Source organism: Botryllus schlosseri, chromosome 15 (genome assembly GCF_051294905.1).
Source record: "Botryllus schlosseri isolate E-star chromosome 15, Bs_hap1, whole genome shotgun sequence".
Lineage (NCBI taxonomy): Eukaryota > Metazoa > Chordata > Ascidiacea > Stolidobranchia > Styelidae > Botryllus > Botryllus schlosseri.
The window spans coordinates 9,027,813-9,051,580 of NC_137250.1; the positions used below are offsets into that span (position 1 = coordinate 9,027,813).

At 40.1% G+C, this 23,768-nt stretch overlaps 1 protein-coding gene across 6 annotated transcripts; it reads left to right on the plus strand.

The window, feature by feature from the left end:
* Window positions 1-290: 290 nt before the first annotated feature.
* On the plus strand, window positions 291-21,835 carry LOC145457372 (phospholipid-transporting ATPase IB-like). 6 transcript variants are annotated; one of them, XM_080335575.1, is made up of 30 exons: window positions 291-450; window positions 2,404-2,500; window positions 2,712-2,811; window positions 3,559-3,657; window positions 3,721-3,807; window positions 3,868-4,011; window positions 5,368-5,385; window positions 5,715-5,842; window positions 6,916-7,084; window positions 7,610-7,721; window positions 7,783-7,910; window positions 7,973-8,139; window positions 8,249-8,311; window positions 10,446-10,512; window positions 10,576-10,679; window positions 11,553-11,655; window positions 11,716-11,881; window positions 12,479-12,570; window positions 14,077-14,367; window positions 14,749-14,961; window positions 15,306-15,452; window positions 15,519-15,629; window positions 16,160-16,234; window positions 16,311-16,512; window positions 17,114-17,175; window positions 17,238-17,294; window positions 17,554-17,750; window positions 17,811-17,912; window positions 17,969-18,009; window positions 21,391-21,613. In XM_080335575.1, the coding sequence occupies exons 1-29, from the start codon at window positions 408-410 to the stop codon at window positions 17,979-17,981; spliced, it is 3,357 nt and encodes a 1,118-aa protein (XP_080191701.1). In that variant the 5' UTR covers window positions 291-407; the 3' UTR covers window positions 17,982-18,009; window positions 21,391-21,613. The 6 variants fall into 6 exon arrangements, with proteins under 6 accessions (XP_080191701.1, XP_080191697.1, XP_080191700.1 ...); XM_080335571.1 differs by lacking the exon at window positions 17,969-18,009 and having other exon boundaries at window positions 21,391-21,835; XM_080335574.1 differs by lacking the exons at window positions 17,969-18,009; window positions 21,391-21,613 and adding an exon at window positions 18,610-20,803.
* The last annotated feature ends 1,933 nt before the right edge of the window (window positions 21,836-23,768 follow it).

Below are 23,768 nucleotides of genomic sequence, written 5' to 3' on the forward strand. Positions count from 1 at the left end.
GGCATGTCAGTTCATCAAAACATATTGTGGCAGAACTGAGGAAAAAAGCATAGGATCGAATCCGTTCACCGGCAACATCATTGGAATTATCGTTCGGAGAGATTATACGAACGTATATATATTATAGAAATAGTATAGAATACTATACTTAATTACTTATGTTCGGCTGTAAACGACTATGATCTATCTATTTGTTGAGTTGAGAATTTGTATCTTTCAGTTTTTCAAAGTAGTCTCTTTGGCGCCACCCATTTTCGAAATATATCGTAACTCGTAAGATTGTTTGCGGAGAATGTAGTATTCTAGCGGAAATCGAAGTGGGGGTTGGCTTTGACTTGCCAAGGTTTGGCAATAAAGGAAGGTGGCTGCATGGATTTGAGAAGGATTTTAGTTTACCTGCAATCATAATGGAACGTCTGCGTACACTGGTGAACCGTCTTCTAGGCAGAAGTGAGTGACATTTATTTCATATTTTCATCGCCGGTACAGTACGACTGTCGCATAGCTTAGCCCAGATTGCAAACAGTGGTTGTTTTGATGGTTTGGCAGTAAGTTGTGTGTTACAGAAGAGTTTCTTGCATAGAATAATTACGTAATTGAACGGAAAGTTGCGCGTGACGTTGCCACCAATTCCACTCTAGGATAGTATCGGCATCGTGATTCTTCATTCACGATGTATAACAAGGAGACTTGAGACATCTTCCGATGACACCAACAGGGGCAGGCGGCTCCATCTATCAAATTCGGTACCGGTACTGCCGAATGCAAGACACTGTAACATGTATATATAGCTTTAGTAACCTCAGACTTTCTGATTTTGAGTTAATTTTAGATCAAAATATTTATTCTCAGATTGAATATGGTATAGTTTGAGTTTATGTCCAACATACTTTCATATCATCAACAATTACACTAAACTCTAACAGATTTGGTGTGTTCGTTTTTATGTGCGTGTGCAGTTTTCAAAATACCCTTGAAGTATCACTAATTTGATTCTAGAATATTTCCTGTTATTGATGCCTGTAAATCGCGATTGTAATCTCGCAAGGACCCTAATCGCTTGTAAACAGTAGTATAGTTAATTGATGGATTGAAAATATGACTTATTTCTTATAAGTTTATTCATCATTTCCTATACACTCTCATTCATCTCCTTGTTGTTTATCAGCTCTCAGTTGCTTTGTCTGGATTCACGAGTATCATCCCACCATTTGGGCAGCATAGTATAATGCCGATGCAGGCTATACGTAGACATTGTGCATGCTGTATGCCAGAGTGGAATTGGAGGCAACGTCACGCAGAACTTTCTGTTGAAATACTTGATTATTCTATGCAGAAAAGCTCTCATCATGCGGGATTTATTTGAAAAAATGAACCGAGATTCTATAGGGGGCGGTATGAGGCTTTTCATTGGGAACAAGTTCTATGGAATCGTCCAGTGTTGTTCAGTATGATTATGAAGTTGATTAAGCGGTTATTGGCGAGCCACCTTTACATCGTTTGGCAAAAATTCTATGTTCCTATTATGATGACACAAAACCGATTAATGTCAGCATTCTTCATGTCGATATGTCTTTGAACGGTCGCAGGTAGATCAAACGCTAGTGATATTTAACTTTGACATGACATGATCATTAGCCTACTTGTCGGCAGTATAGGCTACCCGAAACTGGGAGTAAGAGATATTTCTCAAATGCTTTGATATCAACGGAACCTTTGTAACATTGTAAAATATCCTACCTGTAGTTGTGGCATGCCATCAGACATCAGACCAGGGAAGTTGATTGCAGCTAGCTTGGAGAATATTAGACCTGCAACCTTCATGAAATGATCCATTGGTTGCGGGCATGATGTATATAGCCTATGCCTTTTATATTTAGTCAAATCTCATGAATGGTAATACTTCTGCGCTATTGTTATGTGATATGCCACAAGGTAGTAACCCAGTAAGGCATGTTATCACAGTGTGTGACTGCGTATGGGTGTGGCATCTCAAGCCGCAAAGTTGGCTCATTAAATACGGCCATTATTAATGATGTGTCTTCGTCCATGCTAGGAAATTGGCCCGCGAGCATGTTTGAGAGACCTGGTCTATGTGTAGCCTACTGTGCCGATAGCCCACTATCATAGACAATCATACCCAAATAATGCACTGTCCGATGTTTACGTGTACTGTTGCAACAATAGTTTAACCAGAGTGGAATCGTGTTTTCTTTCACTTGACTGTATTTTATTTTGTCCTGCTGCTTGTTTTATTATGTCATCCCTTCGCAGAGAATTAACCTTTTTTGCCACCCAGAGACATGCTTTTAAAGATTTTCCATGTATAGGAAATGTGAGGTCTCAAAATTATCTTGAACTTCTGTGATTGCTTATTTTGTAACGTGATAAACTTGTTAATAGGAGAAACAGAGGCAGATGGACATAATTCACCAGTTCGGAGAACCATACACATAAACAGCGAGTATCAAGAAAAGAAATTCTGTGGTAATGAAATCAGGTAATGAATGTACGAATCTCGTTATACTTTTGATGTAAGATGTAAGCAATGCATGGTTTGCTTTCAAGACACCGCAGACAATTTCAGTTCCTGGTTCTCAATACAGCAGACATTGCAACTTTAATGAAATTCACACCCTATGTTAGAGTCAAGAACATTTTTGCCTAACAACTGTGACATCCCAAACCCCGACACATTCGCCTGTTTTTAGCACCGGGAAATACAATTTTATCACATTCCTTCCTCGCTTCCTGTTTGAACAGTTCCGGCGTGCTGCGAATATATTCTTTTTAATGATCGTTATTCTTCAGGTAAGATTTTGAATCATCTGATGTCAAGCGATTTAGATGGAATTAGAACACTTGTATGATAGATGATAAATTGGCAGTTCATTAGAGAACATGGATCGGAAGCGCATTTAGTCAAGTACTTGAAATAATTTGAGCTCGTCAATTCTGAAATTTGCATTTGGTACATGTAATCATTCACTTTGCTGTTCAAGTTCATTGACTAGTATCAGATCAGATATCCATAGGCCAACGTTCGTTTGATTATTCTTTTAGCGGGGGACAGGGACAATCATTACATTAGGATTAGAATCGATAGGCTATTATAGGCATTCTATCCGCAATAGTTGCCGTAGTCCCGATCACTCTTGGCATTACACTTACTTTCTATTATTGAAATAACAATTATCGTTAAGAATACATCGCAATTGAAGATTTGCACACCAATTTGGTATTGCTTCCATTAGTATTTGCTGGGTGCGTCTGGTATCATTCGGCATTATTCTATCCTTGCGGCATGTGGCTGGTTGTTGAATGATTCATCCACAGACGGCCATATCCGACCAGAATAAGCTTTGAGTAACTCATTTCCTTTGTGTTGAGAGCTGGTAATGTCCTTGCTGCTTAGCAAGCGATATGATTGAATCTCCTGAAAATTTCAGTTACTAATTTCAATGAAGTGCATTACACATTCAGGCAGTATGCCCCCTTGTTTTTGTTAATGCAGCGTCAAATAGCACAAAAAAATAATTTGGTGGATGTATATTACAGCAAATTCCTGGGGTATCGCCGACAGGAAAATACACGACGATTGTTCCGCTTATTTTTATTTTACTGGTTGCTGCTATAAAAGAAATAGTCGAAGATTATGTGAGTTTGCTGCCTGCGCATGTTTGCATCCGTACGTGATTTATTAAGCTTTGCATTAAACAGAAAAGGCATCGGGCTGACGATGCCGTCAATAACCGCAAGGTTTTAATTTTCCGCGATGGGAACTGGAGAGCTATTAAATGGACAAAGGTAAGTTGGAGGTCGCACGCCTGTGTCGATGGGTCTGTGAATAGGTTGTTTTTCGTTTAGGTGGTGGTGGGGGATATCGTCAAAGTTATCAACGGACAATTTTTCCCCGCCGATCTCATCCTGGTGTCGTCAAGCGAGCCTCAAGCGATGTGCTACGTCGAGACCTCGAATTTGGACGGGGAAACCAATCTGAAGATCCGGCAGGTAATGTTGAAGTTGACTTCATTTGCGCCACTGCATTGAAATATTGGAATAGTGTGTCAACTGAGGTAGTCAGCAATGAATATTCTACTTTTTGCGAGCACAGAAGTAGGATGCTGCTTACTTACACTCAAGTGGTTATGATTTTAGACGTCTACTGTACTTGAACAATTAACAGTTATTTGGGCAAAACTAGGCCAAGAGTTCTTACTGTTTTGCTTGGTTGAATTTCTACTTTTACTGTAGTAGAAATTTACGACATTACTTCCGCTGTGACTATGACTACTTTTACGAACTCTGGTGTTGTATAAGTCAGCACCCTTTGCTCCATAATTCGATTTCGATATATGAGTAGTGATTATAGCATAATGAATTGTACTGTCTGGTTCTCTCTCTTCCGCCGCAGTTATTGGTGTTCTCTGATCCTACAAATCGTGAAGATGTGTGCAGAGGTTTTCAAAACACTGATGTGGTCCAATTTATTTCGGATTTTCACCGTTAATCTGTTCAATCCCATCTAAATCGCTCTTACACTATACTGCATCCTTTCAGATTTATGTTTTCTACCTATTACCCATAAATAATAATTCATTCTCTCATTTTATATTCGTCATTAATATTCTTGCGGTTTATCTTTGATATCTTGTAATGGACAGCTATCTTTTATATTCTTTAGTCATGGCACGATCGGTAATTAGTCACATGGAACTTGTCCTTTAGGTGTTTCCCAATTCTTGGCGTCAATTGAGATAGTATGAGAATATCGGTTAATATTCAAGTCGAAGTTTTGAAAATTACTTGACGTGTCGCTATAACATTGTTCATCCTCACCCGGAAACTCATGATATGTATTCCTCCGGCTTGCCATTGTAATTTCATAACAACATATGTTTCAATCTCATAAACGATTACAAAGCCAGGTCTGCTGGCCTGCTGTAATATACTTGCTTTATAGTAGGCTATGTGTTTTCCGTGTAGCAGCATTAGTCATCTGTATACTGCTGTAGTATCAAAGAAATTATGACATGAGCAGGACACTTTCCGACTAGTTTAATGCCTTTGTAATATTCGTGATTTGTGTTATTTAACTGCCAGCTACTGTATTGTCGAGGCAACACTTTAAAATTTTCATTACTCTATGTGATCAATGGGCAGTTGTCAGTTGTGAATTTCACTCGTAGAATATGGTTATTGATTTTTTAATATCCGTGTGCATATTACATGTGGCCATACCATGTCCTGTCTTTCATTGTGTCGTCGCTTGAATGGTAAGTCTATGCCAACAAGGTATCTCGATCAAGCCGCCCTTCTGCTCTATCGTTGTATTGTGACGAGTATATTATAACCTTTATTTTCCAGTCAATTCAAAAGTCTCCGGTAAGGGTTGCAACATTCTATCAACAACCGTTACTAAATTTTGTTTTTGAATTGCTTTCAGGCATTAATTTGGGAAATGTTTTTGTCCTCAAATCTGTTTTACTGTAATGTGTGCATTGATTCATTGCACAAGGCTAATTTACGGTCTCAAGTAATCTTTGATTGACTAATGGAAATCCTGTGGATGAACTATGGTGATTTATTTTGATTCTTTAGTCATGTTACTTTCAATCAAACATGGATGCAATTTGGATTAAGATCCTGATTCATGATTTGCGTTCCCTGACATGGTGCGGAGCGATAACAGTATTCATTCGGAATTTTTCCAGGGTCTTGTCGAAACTGCCAACCTACAGTCGGTAGCTCAATTGGAGGATTTCAAAGGCACAATTGAATGTGACGTACCTAATCGTCATCTGTATGAATTCAAGGGCAATATCGCTATCGGAAGTGAGAGGTTGGTTTGGATCTTTGGCATTTTTCACGGGTCTTTCTCGGTTGATTTATGTGAAATAAGAATATAATATACGATTGCATATTGAATTGCGTAAAAAATTTGAATGAATATTAGGGCAAGTTTTGGCAACTTTTTTTACAGCTTCCGGCAGCTGCCTAAATACTCAGTTATGTGGTATGGCGTTTTAAGCTGTTTGGAGGATTCTTATTTTGCAACTTTTCTCCATTTTTTATATTTTTCATGAAACTTTTTTCAACTTTTTCCTATTTTTCATGCAAATATTTGCAACTTTTTCTATTTTTCATACGACCAACTTTTTACTGGAAATATTTGGCACCATATGTAAGTAGATCGCTGAATTATTCCACTGTTGGTCAAATTTGAGGTCCTTTCTGGTTAGACATACATTCAGGCTAGATCGCCGAAAATTGTATTTTCGCAGGTCGATTTTTTTAGGCTGTTCATTTTGCTGAAGTCGACAACACTCAGTTTTGCTACAGTGCCTCGGATATGGATCGGTTCTAGTGTCTCATAACAGTCATAACCCAATAATTTCAAGGATCTTGTCCATAAATGAAACTTTGTAGTGCAACTCTTGTGACAAATGAATGCAACTTTCCACGGATTTGACTGCAACAGAAACTAGCTCGCATTGATCATGATTATAATGATGAACGAATGATGATTACAATCAGTGACATCATATTTGGTGATATAGCTGTTAATTTACAAAGTTCTTTCGAACTCGTTACTAGTGGGTGACGATTATACACTGATGAGTGTCAGCTGAAAATATATATATATGTTTTTATTTCAATATGAGTAATTGTGTGTGAAGTTCCATACCTCCAAGAGCCAATTCAAGGCCATAATAGCTGTAACCACTTGAAGTTTTATATCTGCGTTGCTTCTTTTGCAATTTCTGGAATATCCGAACTCATCAAAACGAACTCCATATTCTTATTCTGTTTCATTGAAATATCATCAAGTCTCTGAATCAACATTTGCGTCAGACCAATGTACCGATGTTATCAGGAGTGGTCATAATTTTTATCAACACCATTACATTGTAGGGCTATCCCGGTGGGTAGCGATCAAATTCTACTGCGCGGTGCCATGCTGCGGAACACACAATGGGTATTCGGAATCGTGGTCTATACCGGGCACGAAAGCAAGCTGATGATGAACGCAAACCGCGCCCCACTCAAAATGTCCAACGTGGACCGTACTACAAATATGCAGGTGGGAGCGTTGTTTTAGAATGCCAGTAGCATTTCAAGTTAATGATGTCATTGTTAGACCATGACGCTATGCATAGTTCAGTTTTTATTGCCAAGTGTCCTTGAAAGATCATTGAAAGATCATTGTGGTGAATCGATCTTGATAATTTTCTCAAGAGCATTCGATATATGATAGGCAATACGCAATTACTCCTTTTCTGGAGTGGTGTCATTTTAGCAAATGCGGTCTTCATCGTGATAACGGTTCGTTCCAAATAGTTGAATATCTTGAAATCACATTTTTCAATCTCAAGAACTGCCATGTATTTAGAGAATGAATTGTGGTGTATAATAGCCAATATTCGACTACCATTGTGGTTAAGTCAGTATGTTATAATTGTAAAAAAGTACACTGCTTTCGCAAAGCTCTTTGATGATGATATGAACAGATTCAATTTCCTGATTTGATCAAATTTATGATCGTATCATTTTGATTTGTAATTTTTTCTGTGTCGTCTGTGTGATTGTTTATGATCATTTTTTTCAGATTTGGTTTTTACTAATCATACTTATCGTTATCTCTCTCATATCTGCAATTGGAAGCGAAGTATACAAAAATACGTCTCTTAAAAGCGCTTGGTACCTGCCAAACAGCGGCGGTAAGTCGTGGAATTTTGGGCAGCAATTCCTGCAAATCTAAAGAATTTTAACCACTTTCAGGGTCAGAGGCGAGACATTTTTTCTTTGAACTGTTGACTTTCATTATTCTATACAACAATCTCGTACCTATTTCACTTCTGGTGACGTTGGAGGTGGTGAAATTCGTTCAGGCCATCTTCATCAACTGTGTAAGTGGCACGGCGTGTGTGTGTGTTATTCTGTGTTCGATGACTAGTGTAATCTGTCGTAGGATATCGAGATGTACGATCCTGAATCGGACACGCCCGCCATGGCCAGGACTTCGAATTTGAACGAAGAATTGGGGCAAATCAAGTATATCTTTTCTGACAAAACCGGTACGCTGACAAGGAACGTGATGATTTTTCGGAAGTGCTCTATAGCCGGAGTCAAATACGGGTAATTACTTGACGTGTGATATATCCTTTGCGTTTTCTCGACACAGCGTTTTTGTTACGATACTTTTTGTGTTGGTGTCGCATTTGTTTCAAAACACCTTCATCTCCAGCCGCGACCCCGCGACGCGAGGTACTTGCGTTGATGATGTGTACGACTCGGACGAAGAGTTGGAGTAAGTTTCCGTCGCGCATGCGCTGTTTCTTGGATGTAATTCTCTAGAGATGTGAAAACGTGTGTGCTCTTGTTAATTGTACTTGTGAAGTCTGAAGCGCGAGTACATGCAACGCAATCGTGTTGGAATTTACTCGGTAGATGGGGTTCGTCACGCTGTATCTAACATGGTTTGGCACAAGGGTCGGGAGTGTATGTGCTCTGGAATTTTAGTTTTTTGATGTTTTGTGACTCTTTTACAAGGGTGGATACTTTATAAATTTTTACTGAATTTTGAAATCTTATGAAGGTCACTGAGCGTTAGAGAGAATTTGCATTTACTCTTACTCCCGACTCGTTTCAATCGAAATAGAGAATCCTTCTTTGACAAATCGCAGAATGTGTCCCGCCATTGGCTGTGACTGAACCGTGAGCCCCGGTCTTCACAGATTTGTATGATATGTAGTAATGATTACCGCTCAATGATGGTATCATTAATTTAATATCATAACGCGCCGTGGTTTGGTTCACTTTTTTCATGCTACCAGACACCACTCGCAAACTTCTGCATTTCTTTCAATTTCAACTTCAGCGTCTATAGTTCAATATTACTACTTCAATGCGGCGATAATTTCCTATATGCCTCATGTTAATCTGATGTAAAATGAAAAGTGAAATTTATGCTAATAGTAATAGCTATAAATCGGATGGTTTCTTGAATCTAGCATGTGCTCATTGTGCTGTTGGTTGAATACGTTTTAGAGATCCCTGTGGGCTGCATGTTTCTCTAGTGCTAGTTCACTGCATATGTCCTGCTGAATGTGGTTGTACGCCAAATAAATCAACTAACCCATCATCTTGTTGTTAATGGTAGACTTGACATGTAGCGTGGATTGTAGCAGTAACTTTGATAACTTTTCAGTTGTGTTGACACATATCTATACACAAGTTATAATGACTAAGGGTTTCCAAGTTTGCATGCGTGACAATAAATATTTGGACATGCGCACATAAATGCGATTTATTGTTGACCATAAACATAAAAACACATGTAGTAAACAGCAATTCTCTGTCAGGAAATTGAGCAGTCCCATTTCTCAAACTGTTACAACTAGTCTGCGGCACTTGACTTGATAGGATACCCAACCAGTGTTAATGATTATCTTGTATGCAATTTAACATGATATTTCATTAACTTGATGGGTTCATCTGGATGGTTGATGATTTGTGATTTCAACAACAACATCTTATCTTCTGGGCAATCCTTGAAATTGTGGTCTAGCTTGATTTGAAATCAAATCTTCTCAATAATTGGTAATATTATGATTGGATCATAAGATGATATCCCCAATCCATCGTAATTTTTCTTATAAATCTCGTTTGATGATGATGTGAGAACATTAAATTATTCATCAATCTGCTTTCTGAATCAATTGTACTAAATCATTAATTTTCGCAGTGTGAAACGTTGGTCATTCGTAATTCATTTCCATACCCTGCGAGTGTACGTTGCAAAAATTTCATGATCGAGTCAATTTAAAAAAAAGTGTGGACGATGCATGTTATCATATCATTGTACAAGTCATGTGTGTACGTGCTCGTCTGTATGCATTGTGAAAGAAGCTGTCATCTTATTAGATGAGTAGATGGTTACCAGATCTACTCGTGTGCCTGCTTTTGTCCGTCATACTTTTGTTTACTGCAAGTTGAAGTCACTTGAATATTTGGATTAGAGCCCTATCCTATCCCTATAATAAATATTGAATCAATACTGATCTAACTGATATAACACAATTTTTTCTATAATGCCTACAATTGTTGTGAATATCAAAATTTGCTATTGCTATATTTCAACTCTGTTCACAGGTTAAGGACCATTGGGTTGGGCTAGCTAGAGCACACTGTCATAATTATCTAATCTATCAATTCAGATTTTCTTTGTCTGCGACCATGAGTTCGTAATGTGAAATATCGGGATTGACTACTATGTGTTGAAAAGAGTAAAAATGTTATTTAACAATAACATGGCATAAATAGATCAACTAAACGTTGTCAGACTATTTTATGTGTGATTCTGCGTTTAAATATGGACCATAAATACCGAGCTAGTGCTATGAACCCACTCATGAACTGCTCAATTTTTTTCATTGATACAGAAGAGACGATGAAGGAGATCTATCGTTCAGCGATCCTAATTTATTGGACATAATGCGTAGCGGGAAGGTAATGTCGAATGTTTTCTGGGTTGTTTTACTACTTCTTCTCTAATCCAATATTATTTTTCAGAATGGTTCAGAAGATATCAGAGAATTTCTCACTTTGATGTCTGTTTGTCATACCGTTGTACCCGAAAGAGATCGAAGGCCCGACACGCCTCGGGTCGGTGTCAGGTGTGTTTGGTGATACTTCGCTCCTAATCGAGACATTGGATTGTACAGAGTTTTATGAAAGTTGTACGTCTGCCATTGTATCATATCCATATTTCGATTCAGTGGAAATCTGTGCGTTTTTCGGTGAAGCTTATTTCATTTCGTCTGTAGATACCAGATTTGTGGCCCAGTATTGAAGAGTGCTTTCGTGACTAAATCTTTTAAGCATATCGTCATATCAAAGTTATCTGCACACAATAGAAAGAATGTAACGAATTCAAATGAACACAAAATGTGGCGCAGTTTGTATCCCGACATTGGAAATTTGTTTCAAATCACAAACCATCTTGCAATATATGTGTTATGTCTACCGGCGTTTTGATTTTTGGCGGGTATTTCAGAAAACTAGCTACCGTATTTAATCATTGTTAATGGGCAGTGTTTACTTTCATCGCAACATCGATTGCAAGGATACATTTTGGGTGCCTCTTTATTAAGAGTTCTCGGCACGCTAAATATATTCAAATAAATTCAGAAGTGAGTCCAATATGGAGCAAAGTTTGACGTAACAATCATAATTACGGACCATGAAATTTAGATTGTGACAAATGCAGCAACAAACTCTGAAGTATGCTGTATAATAATATCAATGCTTAAGGTAACAACATAAGCAAACTAAACTAATTGTAAAGATTCTTTTTTCTGTACATTAGCTGGGATTGATTAACTGGATAGTTCTTTATTCCAACACTGTCCAATCCAACAAGAACCTACCTCTCGCAATGTCAGTTACAGTGAACATGTTATCATTATAGAGATTTTCAGTCAATTATTGTCCAATCGATGAAGTATATGCAGAGAAATTGTATGAAATGTTTTCATTTCCTTCATTAGATATCAATCATCGTCGCCAGACGAACACGCGTTGGTCTGCGCCGCCCAGAAACTGGGTTACATTTTCACCGAGCGTACGCCTCAAACGGTAACGATCGACGCGGTAAGACTTTCACTCCTTTTCTCGTCTGTAAATTCTCTCACCTCATTGCCGTATTCGTAGGACGGAACCCCGCAGACTTACGGGGTGCTGAACGTTCTGGAATTTACGAGTTCGCGGAAAAGAATGTCGGTGGTGGTGCGATGCCCGAATGGCGCGATACGACTTTTGTGCAAGGGGGCGGATAATGTGATATTCGAGAGGCTGTCTCCCGACTCGGCCCATTCAGGTACGGCTCGATTGATGTGCGGCTGAGATTGCTTTTTATTCGGCGATGGCTCATCGTTGCTGTATTACACTGAGTATGAACTTGTATTTGTCATTAAAAGCCTAATTTTAAGCCCTTTCAAACTTGTCATTGTGATTTTGTGGTAGATTCGAGATTTTGATTTGAATTGAATGTTGAATTCTGAATTTGAAGCTTGAAAGCAAAGGCTGGTTTTGACTTGAAATTAGGCAGGTCAATTATGCCTTTGTGCATTTGACTCACTTTCAGAGCTCAAAATTCATTCATTCGGTTGACAATGTTGACAATGACAACAAACGCCTCGACATTGATGGGCTGATACTGTGTTCATTAATGGCATTACATGTCCCTGGTCTTGTGTGACAAAGAACAGGAGCCAGAGCTCGGCATTTTGCTCAAACAAGCTACCTACAGATAAATCTGGTCTCGTGTCGAATTTGACTGTATTGACTTGACACCGTCTAGTTAGCAGAGGATCGGGTCCTGATCAATGCTCAATCTTTTATTACCCTTGTAAAGCAGCATCTTTGGTGTAATTGATCGGGAATGTGTGAATCTACATTGTTTCATGAATTATAGATACTACTACCCGTCACCTAGAGGAGTATGCGTGTGAAGGGCTGCGCACGCTCTGCTTTGCGTACGCGGACATATCCGAAGAATTTTACAAGGTGAGTTTTTCAACGTGTCTATAGTGTTTGATCGCTGATCAGAAATATGTCAAATTGATAAAGGATTTTGGTCACAGAGATGTTATGGTTGTTTTTAGCCTACTCCCGGTTCTGCTTGAAAAATTTTTAGGTGAATGTATCTACTTTTTGTAACGTGGATTTTGAAAATTAGATAGTAGTTTTGTCATTAGAACCCTGTGAAAAAGACTCTGAATCGGGATAACTGGATGTATTTCTTTGAAAATTTTACCTTGTACACTGTCATTAGTCATTTTGTATTAGTCGAGAAGATGTATCACGCAGTTCCTAAAGAAGCCGACACCTATTGACTGCAAAAAGTATATGAACTCTCGACCTAATCAACTTGTTAAAACTGCTTGAGTACGTCTCCGGCCTCTTCTTTGCACTTCCACTTATAGTGGTTTTGATATGTCTCGTGAATCGTCACTTCTACTTCTCTGTGAGTAGCAACCAGGGTTGTCATGACTCGAGTCGCAATTTTTTTACTGACTTAACTCGAGTCAATTTGTGTATTGACTCGACTTGTACTCGAGTCATTGCGCGTGACTCGACAAATTCCATCCATATCACCTATTCAAGTCTTTTATATCAGGAGCGATGACTGAATTAAGTTTCTAGCAGGGTTGTAACCAAGTCACATAGGCTCCGAGTCACAAGTCAATCTCACTTTTATAGTTTTGACTCGAGTCAAGTCGAGTCATTTTCAATTCTCACCGAGTCAAGTCCGAGTCATCGTGCAGAGGTTCGAGTCCGAGTCATAGTATTATGACTCGAGTCCAAGTCATTCTGTTGACTGCTCAGTTTCCAGTGAAAATCTTGTTAAACCCACTTTTATAACTCTGTTTGGTGATATCAAATGATTTGCATTATAAGATACTAATTTTCCTCACTTTCAGCAGTTTCTGGTCGCATTTCCAAGTACTAGCACCAATAGACGAAGTGCTAATAGGGTAGGGCTAATAGGTAACGTTACTATTCTTTGAAATTACCATGAAATGTCGGTCTCGGCCGTCTGAGTCTCGAGTCATATGACTTGGTTCGAGTCATGTGCAATGACTCGAGTCCAAGTCGAGTCAATACACAGATTGACTCGAGTCGAGTCATTTCCGTATTTTGAGAAAATGAGTCGAGTCATCAGAAAATCGTGACTGGTTTCTAGTTTATAGTGGGAAATAAGTTTATAGTGGGAATAAATGAGAAATTAAATAAATAAATGAATTTGAGGCCTTCAATTCCACCCAAAAATTTAATATAAATGAGTTTAACCAAACTCGATACCGAACAGTAGACACGGACTCCACTCGCTTCTCCCCGACTTGGACTCGGACTTGACTCGGTGGCGAATTGAAAATGACTCCACTTCGCTCGAGTCTAAACTATAAAAGTTAAATTGACTTGTGACTGGGAATCTTGTGACTGTTTAGTCTACGTCAATGTCTTCTTTTGCATACTGCCGGAAATCTGTAACGATTTACTTTTCTCCAGGAATGGAAGGAGGTCTGTTACAAGGCCAGCGTGGCTATCGAGGACCGAGACCAGCGGTTGGAGTCGGCGTACGAAAAGATAGAAAGAAACCTTCACCTGCTCGGTGCGTCAGCCATCGAGGACCGGCTGCAGGACGGCGTCCCGGAGACCATTTCGATGCTGTCCAGGGCCGAGATCAAGATCTGGGTGCTGACCGGGGACAAGCAGGAGACCGCCATCAATATCGGATACTCGTGTAAATTGCTGGTGGACGACATGGTGCTCGTGGTTTTGAACGAAACATGTCTCGACGTGGGTATATAGCTGTGCGCTCATTAATTTGATGCTGTTTATCCGTCAAACTAGAGCTATTGTGCCCAACAAACGGTTGCGCGGTCCCGTTTTTCTACCTTTTGTCACACATAGTTGGTCAAATATCCTTGTGAAAATGCTGAATTAAATTTTTTTTATTCAGCAATCAATGCCATAATTCAGGTAGAGTAAAAGTTGATTGTTTCTTTAGTCTGTAGGTGCCCAAGAGGTAAAATAGTCACTGACGCACTGTTGTAAATGTCTGTGATCATAGCTATATTCAGTTGAGTAGTTCAGCATGTGTAGGCGACGCCAAAAAAATTAATATAGTAGGCGGCATTTTGCGCCTGCGCAACCGGACCAAATGCTTTCTATCGTCAGGACGTGAGATCTAAAATTCGAGAAGAAACCGGTAAGATCGGCGTCGACCGAATGAAGAAAGACAACAACATCGGCCTTATCGTAACCGGCAGCACGTTGAAGCACGCGCTCTCCTGCAACCTGCAAAGCGAATTCTTGGATTTGGCGATGTCTTGCAGAGCGGTTATTTGCTGCCGTGTCTCGCCGATGCAGAAAGCGGAAGTTGTTGAACTGGTGGGTGATCTGTTTGTATTTCTCAAGCACCTTGAATTGGTCCGCTAAAAATGCTGCTTTTTCAGTTTTGTGATGTAGTTCTGGAATTTGGGAACGCATGTTTTCCAAGATATGAACTTGAATTTTTCTTTAATTTCGATCGGTGTTGTTGACCACTATAATTCTGAACCATCACTCGAGTTGCAAAGTATATAACTTTTCACGAACTGGTAATGAACTCTCGCAGACCAGAGGTTACTGGCCACTATGATAGAACGCCGACTTGCTCTGCGTGTCAAATTTTCTCGCATAGACGATGCCCCGAAAGTATTTTGGGTGCGATTATCCATTTATCGTTCAACCAGGTCAAAAAGAGATGCGGAGCCATCACTCTTGCCATTGGCGACGGCGCAAACGATGTCAGCATGATCCAGGCCGCCCACGTCGGGGTCGGAATCAGCGGGCAAGAAGGCTTGCAGGCCGCCAACTCGTCCGATTATTCAATCGCACAGGTATTGGGGTGGAGGGGGTAGATTATTCGGGAAAGTTATACAAGTTTTTTTTTTCTTGCGTTGCAGTTCCGCTTTTTGAGGAAGTTACTTCTCGTGCACGGAGCGTGGAATTATAACCGCCTCGCCAAGTGCATTCTTTTTTCCTTCTATAAAAACATATGCCTGTATTTAATCGAGGTGAGTGATGTTGACTCTTTTCAATTTGTTCCCAATTTCCGACTAAAAATCTATTCTGACGCTCTGCTGAATTTTTCGTAATGGTCACCTCATTGTAGCGTCATTTCAGCGATCGCGTTTTGATCAATGATATTTGTATCTGAACTCCGTACTTCCCAAACATTGAGTCGACTGTTGTGGGTTTCTGCCGAGATGAGTCTCAAAACTTGGTATGGTATGTCACAACTGCACAGTTTCATGGTTGTCGCTTGGCAATCGAGGTAGTAATTTTGTTTCCGAATTTGAGCATTAGCTGATCCGCTGTATACCGCATGACAAATTGACGGGAAGCTGATGTTCGTCTGTATTGATTTTAACGATGTTTCATAACGTAATCGGTCATGGGTTTGGCACGGTCTCAGTTAATTGTGATGTCTAGCACTGTGACAAGTTTCAAGGTTGGCATTCACTCAGTAGGGTAGTAATTTCGTTATGGAAGTAGAGCATTTTCATTTACCACGACCCGTCTAATTTACGACGTTTTATTCAAGTTCTGGTTTGCGTTTTTGAACGGCTTCTCGGGGCAGATCCTTTTCGAACGATGGACCATCGCTCTCTACAACGTGGTGAGTTACATTGGTCTGAAAGAAAATCGACTTTCGAAGCCACGAAGATGACGTTAACTCATTTTCATTCGTTCAGATCTTCACAGCCTTGCCTCCGTTCAGCCTGGGTATTTTCGAACGCACCTGCAGCAGCGAAAACATGATGAAGTATCCCATGCTGTATTCAATCTCGCAAAAGGCGGTGAAGTATAACGCGCGCGTGTTTTGGAAAATGTTCGCCAATTCCGTCGTGCATTCGCTGATGCTGTATTTTTTCGCCAGCCTCATGGTCATGCAAGGTTAGTAGTTTAGCGTAGATTCTTGCCGATAATAGATGTGTTGATGGTACTAATTACCTATTCAAGGTATCAGAATTTAATCTTTGTAATATTGATGTTATGCAAGAGTGAAGCAGCAAATAGAAGCCTTATTACAAAACATAAACAGACATGATCTGTAAAGACATACTTCGGGGTACTCGAATAAGTTTTGCGAAGTAGCACCACTTGCTCAAGTAGTTTTGTTTATCAACTTGACAGTTTTCGACTCAAATCCACAATTTACACTTAATCTTTTGAAAAAAGGTAGGAAGTAGTTGAGGGATTGGCTTGTGTCACTTTGAGTAAAATTAATTGGGCGAAATGGGGGTATTTTTTTTGTTTATTTATTTGTATTGTGGTAGCGAATTAATGTTCGAAAATTATTCTTTTAGTGTAGTCGTCAATCATTTTGCGTTGTCGCAAAGATACATCAAGTAATTTCAAAAGCAATGATATCACTAAATGTATGCTACACCTTGACGAAATCTACTTTTCAACACTGCTTAGTACTTTTCGGATCTTTAGACGAATTGATACCTTCACCAGCATTTGGAGTTTGAAATCTTACTTTATTTATCAGACATTTCGTTCATCGAAGGCTGGGTCGGAGGCTATTTATTCCAGGGAAATTTTGTGTACACTGTGAGTACGGCCGCGGCGCCATCGATAGTGGATCGCGCTAATCTCGATTATTTTTCTCTCAGTACGTCGTCGTTACTGTCTGCTTAAAGGCGGGCTTGGAGTCGAGCACTTGGACGTTGGTAAGTGTTAATGAAACTTTGATGAGTGTATCGCAGTTAGCGTGGGGCCTGATTCGATCTGAGTTGGGTATTAACCTTCAAGTTGACTACCACTCTTTATAACTTTGTAACGGTGTCAATGACAAAGCTCAAACGTGTATCTCTTTGTAGCCAATTGCACGACTGTGTAGATTTCCGGCAGCTATGAGATGAACAAATATATAGTCTGCAAATTTGAAATGCCTGTGTGACAAGGCGTTACTTTCTCCTTTGCTTTCAGTTTACGCATCTTGCCGTCTGGGGCAGTATAGTTTCGTGGTTCGCCTTCTTCGGGATCTACTCGCACATATGGCCTGCCATTCCCATCGCGAGCGAAATGCTGGGCCAGGCCGACATGGTGTTCAGGTCGGCCATCTTCTGGATGGGGCTCTTCCTCATTCCGTGCGTCGTTCTGTCAAGGGACCTGCTGTGGAAAGTGTGCGTGTTTTGTTTCCGGCGAATTTCTGCTGGTTATTAATCCTAACTTTCCGTGTCTAGTCTACGTCGCACGGTGAAGAAGTCTATCGTCGAGGAAGTTCAAGAGCTTGAGCGGCAAGCCGGATCTAACCGGGGGAATATCCTGGACCAAGCCCGATATAGGTAATTACTGTGTTTTCTGTGTCGTGTCGTAGCCGTCATTTGCCTGTGTTTTGAAGGTGGCTGTTGTGAATATTTGGAAATTACGACTGTTAAACAGGTGAAGGTATTACCGCGGGACAATCCGTAGTATGGCATGCCCTGATCGAGTTTGGATTGCCTCAAATTTGCGATGCCTTCTGCCAGGCTGATATCGTGTTATTTATCTAGCTCAGTGGTTCTTAACCTTTAGTAGCCTTGGTAACCCTTGCGCTGATCTGCGAACCTTCGGGGAACACCAAATTTTAAGTGAGTCACAAAAAAACAAAAATCGGCCACGAAATGTCCTATAGAATATACAGAATACGGGTGCACAAAATGATCTGTGCATCGGGAAAAGGTATAAAAGAACAAAGCCATTAAAATGTGATTTTAACACAAAATGAAAACAGGATAATGAATAATAATTATTGCTATTCCGTTTCAAAGTCCAGTGTTTGTAATGCGAGGCTACTCATAGTGAGTTGAGTGTGTGTATTAACCTCCAGCGGCACTCGTAAGACTGACTCAGGAAACTCTTGAGTTCCCAAGAACCGCAGTTAAAAACCACTGATCTACCTGTAAGAATTTAGAAATTATCGGTGGTGTACCGTAGTATAATGGTTGGGTGGCATCTTGCATGAAATCTTTTTTGTTAAATCTGAATTCTTTTCTTATTTAGTTTTCAAGTGGCCGAAAATTGATTGATTATAGAGTAGATGGGACAGGGAAGTTATCTTTGCAATACCGGTTCAAATATGCGAAGTGATCAGACCCCAACTCGGACTTGCGTTACTCTATCCCCTGTGCTTAGCCGTCGAGTTTGCATTGACGATCATTTGAAATTTGTTCTATCACTCTTCCAGTTGACCTTGCCAGCTGGTGGGACGGATATCATTGCACTTTATTTTCTTGATTAGTTGTATTGTGTGGCTCTATATCAGTGCCGGTATTATTCGTCATTTTGTGTTTATCAATGTTAATCACCGTCTCTTGCTTTTGTATGTCTGTAACAGTGGTTCCCAAACTTTTCGAGAAAATACACGAAATGGTCCCTCGGCAATATTTTTAATTGACTCGGGGTACCTTACAACACAAAACAACACCTTGGATTTTATGGTTTACATTGGGGTTGTTCTAAAATAACTTTTTTTCCGGACCCGGGGATTCGCTGATTAAATTGTTAGGTTGCCTAAAACAATGCTGACAACCCTAGTGTACATGTAATGGTTGTAGCTGATTTTATGCGGCCAGCTTGGCTATGTTTGGTTGCGTTTTTGACAACGTAAGCCTAATATCGTTGCTCACATTCAACGGAATCAAATTCACATACAACCCTCAAAAACGCTAGTCCTTGACCCCCATCTGGTGATCAACCTAACCTCTAGGTGACGAAGCCTTCAACCTTACTTATCTTTATGGCTTATTTTGTCACTGCCCTTGATACATCCCATTCACGAACGCGCCGAAATAGCGACCAACTAGTTTAGAAAAATCAGTGGGCAATTATTGTGTATTTAGAGTTTAGCATTCAATTCCGTCGATATTATCGATCATCTCGATCAGATTTATTGGTAAAACGAATGTGCTCTAAATTTTAGGGCAAATATTTATACAGCAGTAGAAGCGGAGTTATGTGAGTTTTTCGTTGATAAATCGCGGATTATCCACCGATCAAGGATAATCTGAGGATTATGATCGAAAAACTCACATAACTCCGCTTCTACTGGTCGGAATTGACTCAAATTTGTTTTGCAGCGTCTTTGAAGACAGCCCAACAATTTCATGAGGTTGGCAGAAAAATTTGGAAATTTTTTTTTCAATTTTCCATAATAAATTAAAAATTTTAATTGGATCTGCGGAGTCCTATACTTGTTAGAATCGAACCAAATTTGGTGTGCAGCGTTTTTTATGGTAACCTGACAATTTAATCAGTGAATGGCTGGAATCCGGGAAAAAAGTTATTTTTGAACAGCCCTGCTGTCTATGTCTCGCAGTTAAGACTTCACAATTTTTAAGCTTTTTGGATTCAGGCGGTTCGTAGGTTTGTTGAAGCATGGTGTTTTTTTGTGAAGGTAATGATTGTTGGATTTGTCGCTACTCGAAAGATATTGGTATCCCTCGCACATTCCAGACCAAAAAAAATATACGGATCCTTATCAACACAGCATTATTTCCCTCCGCTGATCGCATTTGCACAGCGCGAGGCACAGATATCAAAGACTTGACTATTTGGGGCCAGTTGTTTAGGGGCCTCGACATATCAATATGGAGGGCAAGAAATGTAGTGAATTTCAATTTAAATAATTTGAAGCGCGACTAAAATTTATTTTCTAATAAATGAAAATGCACCAAAATACCTTATGTTGAGTAACGAAATAATTTTGGGGCACGTTCGTGTTTAGTTCAGACAATCTGTCTTCTGGAAATTTTTACATTCTAGGAATCCGAAATTCAAAAAATTTCTAGATTGTGTTAATTTGCTTCTCGGCCCTGAAAAATTGTCCCGCGGACCCCAGTTTGGGAACCGCTGCTCTATACTATGTAGAAGTTTATCAACTTTTTAGATGCTATACTTGCTCTTGAGTTATTGCTGGTACGTACAGTGTCGTACACTCTCACATTGTGTTACATAATTTTATCATCGTTCGTGATTGTTGTTAGTGTTTAGCTGGAGTTTTCGTTGAATTTTTATAGCGACCGGTTCGGTTATTGGTGTGCAATTTCGTCATCTCCGTATTGCAATTGTTTACGATTTCGCCGTGTATCAACCAGTTATTTTATCGCCGTCGAAATTCCGGCTTTTCCTTGATTTCAAATTATGGGGTCTCCCAACGTTGTATTGTAAGATGAATAAATTAGCAATGACGATCAAATAGCGTTTTTTTATGCTAGAATATATACAGCCTATTGCAGTTTTTGTTTTTTGCTGATGATCTTGTATAATGTGAGCATAGCCAGAACAGAATACTTTTGTGCCGCATTCCCCCTCATGTTGCGTTGCATCTCTGACATTCTTTCCTATCTGGAAAACTTGCCTTGTTGATACCAGAGGTGATCAGTGTAGAGAAGAACTGATTTTTCAGGAGTACTCAATTAGACCCCGTCTACTCGCTCTGTTCACTCATCTGGCTTTGCTTCTAGACTGCTTCCTCTGCTACTGGGACAATGTGTTAGGCGAAATTACTTATTTTGGATATTGGAAAATAGAATGTGGTTTTGGATATGTTTGCATCATTATCACGGGTGAAATTATGCTTTAATTCCTTGTGTGTCCAAAAACTACCAATCTGAGACACCCGATAAGTCTTCTTATAGTGTACTACCACTTTGCTTCAGAGAATACTTCTATATTCTTGGGAATCGCTACCTATACCAATGACTTCTTTGACCAAGTCTGATCTTTCCTACCTGAACCCGTTCCCCCGCGCGACTCGTGACGAAACCATCCGTTTCCGTTCAGCTTTTCGGAAAAGGCCCACCTGCTTCGCAACATGCTGAGCTTCGTCGGCAGGAGCCCGCAGACCAGCGTTGAATCGCACGAGATGCCGCGTACGTCGCGAGACGACCCGGGCGACGGCGCCAAGCATCACGGCTTCGCCTTTTCGCAGGAAGAGAGCGGCGTGATATCGCAGTCGCAGCTGATACGGAGCTACGACTCTACTGCCGATAAACCACCGGGCTGATGCTTTGTTGTGTCGTTCTGTTACTTCTTTTTCTTCGCAGATATTCGGTGTTGAGATGTAGCCGCTTTGTTGTTTATGTTCGTTCGCGCATAAATCTCTATATATATATACGTTATATATTTGCATTCTGACGTAGGTAACTGTGCGTTTTTGTTCCTTACATGCTGTTAATGAAGTTGAATAGTATATTCCAATTGATATAAACCCAATATTTTCAGTTGACTCATCTTCATGGCTAATCGGCAGCAGCTAGTAAAGAATTGAATAAAATATGGCTTCACAGTGTGAAAATTCGAATGATCGCCGTCTGTTGACCTCGACTGTCGGCCGAAAATATTCCGGTTTATTTCAATAATTTCTATTCAATTGCACATTACAGTTCTATACCTTCAAAGGTCTGTTGGAGAAATAATCTCGCCTTACTTTTCGCGATAACTCTTCGCGGCATCGTCATGTTACGGCCGTTGTCCTGGTTCGCTAGGTTGCGTAATAGGTTAATTGCGCCTGATATAGGCCTATGTTGCAGCTGTGGTGTTGAGTTATATGCATTCTTAGGAAAATGCGTTTTACGCAGGTATTGCACCAATGCAGATGACAGTTGTTAGTAACCTAAGGTTAGGTACATTCTTCGGAAATTTCCTTTTGTTCAAGTGTTGTTATTATGCAGATGACAGTTTGTAAGCCACATTATTCGGTTCGTTGCCTTTACACGGATTATGAGATATCTTTACGTGTAATGCAAGAGGAAGTATGTTTGTAGGAAAATCAATCTGGTAGTTTACTGCGCTGGACGGTGTTTGGGCCTGCGTTATTGAGAGGCGGGAGTGATTTCGTTGAATTGTTCTGGACTGTGTGGGGATCAGCTTCTTGGAGCTACAAAACTTCAATATACCATTGAATAGTATATTCATATTGAAATGAACCCGAATATTTTCGGCTGACACTCGCGCTGCGATTGTTGATATAGGCCTACGATGTACTTTTGAATGCTCTACTAGTTGCTGACGAGTGTCAGCCGAAAATATTCGGGTTCATTTCTATATGACTTTAGTATTCAATTGTATAGGGATCGTACGTTATCGGTTATGGTCGTGGCGTTGATTGAGCAACGGTGTTTGCTGTCGATCCATGTCATTTATTTAGAGTGGAATTTATGGAACATGCTTAGGCTACTTAAGGGTTACCACAGTGGCGGCTCGTCCTATAGGGCAACTGGGGCATTGCCCCACCTAAAATTCTGTTCAATAACAATTTAACCATTTATAGACGCACAGCAATCAATATATACCGAGATCACAGCGAAACCCGCGTTCTTCTTGTGCTTTCGCTAACAAATGCCCATGCCCATACATAGCGAATTCTCTACTGTGTTTTCGCTTTGTGAATGCCTAGCCGGGGCTTGCCCCGGTAGCGCTCATAACAAGCTTTCACTATCTATTCTCTCAAAGCCGCGCACAATAAAGAAACGGTGATTTACTCTCTCCTATTCGTAAAATGGCCGAGCAAGTGGGGCAACTATGCCTGGTCGCCCCTAAGGTGTGATGTAACAATCGTATCTATATCTGAACTCGGTTACCGTGATATGCGTTGAGTCGACCTTTGCTGGTATATGTCGATTTTGACGGTGTTTCGCACCGTGATAATTCTTGAAACTTGGTATGATATGTCGTGAAGGTAGTATTTAGCACTGCTCCAGGTTTCAGGCTTGCTACTTAAAGATAAGGGTAGTCATTTCGTTTCCGAAGTTCAGTGTGTGCTGATCTATCATGTACATTGTACAGCAAACAGATTTTACTCAAAAGCCGGTATTGGTCTCCATTGATTTTGACGATGTTCCATACCGCGATCGGTCATGACATTTGGCACAGTAAGTCTTAATGTTAGTATCGACCGCTGTAACAAGTTTTAAGTTTGCCATTGAACTATGTGGGTGGTAATTTCGTTTCCAAAGTCGAGTGAGAGCTGACTCTTCATTTATCGCTAACAGATTTACGCAAAAGCCGTTATTGGTCTCTATTGATTTTAACGATGTTCCATACCTAGATCTCACGTAAAAGCCGGTGTCTGTCTGTGCTAATCTAGTCTCCGTTCCATAACGAGATCGGTGATGATATTTCCAATGGTATATCTCGATGATCGCATGAAACAGCTAACT

What these genes read in the sequence shown, in the direction of transcription:
- LOC145457372 (XM_080335571.1), top strand. Translation starts at nt 408, where the DNA reads ATGGAACGTCTGCGTACACTGGTGAACCGTCTTCTAGGCAGAA. An exon ending in ACGCCTCGGGTCGGTGTCAG is followed by an intron (nt 10,680 to 11,552) that starts GTGTGTTTGGTG and finishes TTCCTTCATTAG; the next exon opens with ATATCAATCATCGTCGCCAG. An exon ending in CAGCCTCATGGTCATGCAAG is followed by an intron (nt 16,513 to 17,113) that starts GTTAGTAGTTTA and finishes TTTATTTATCAG; the next exon opens with ACATTTCGTTCATCGAAGGC.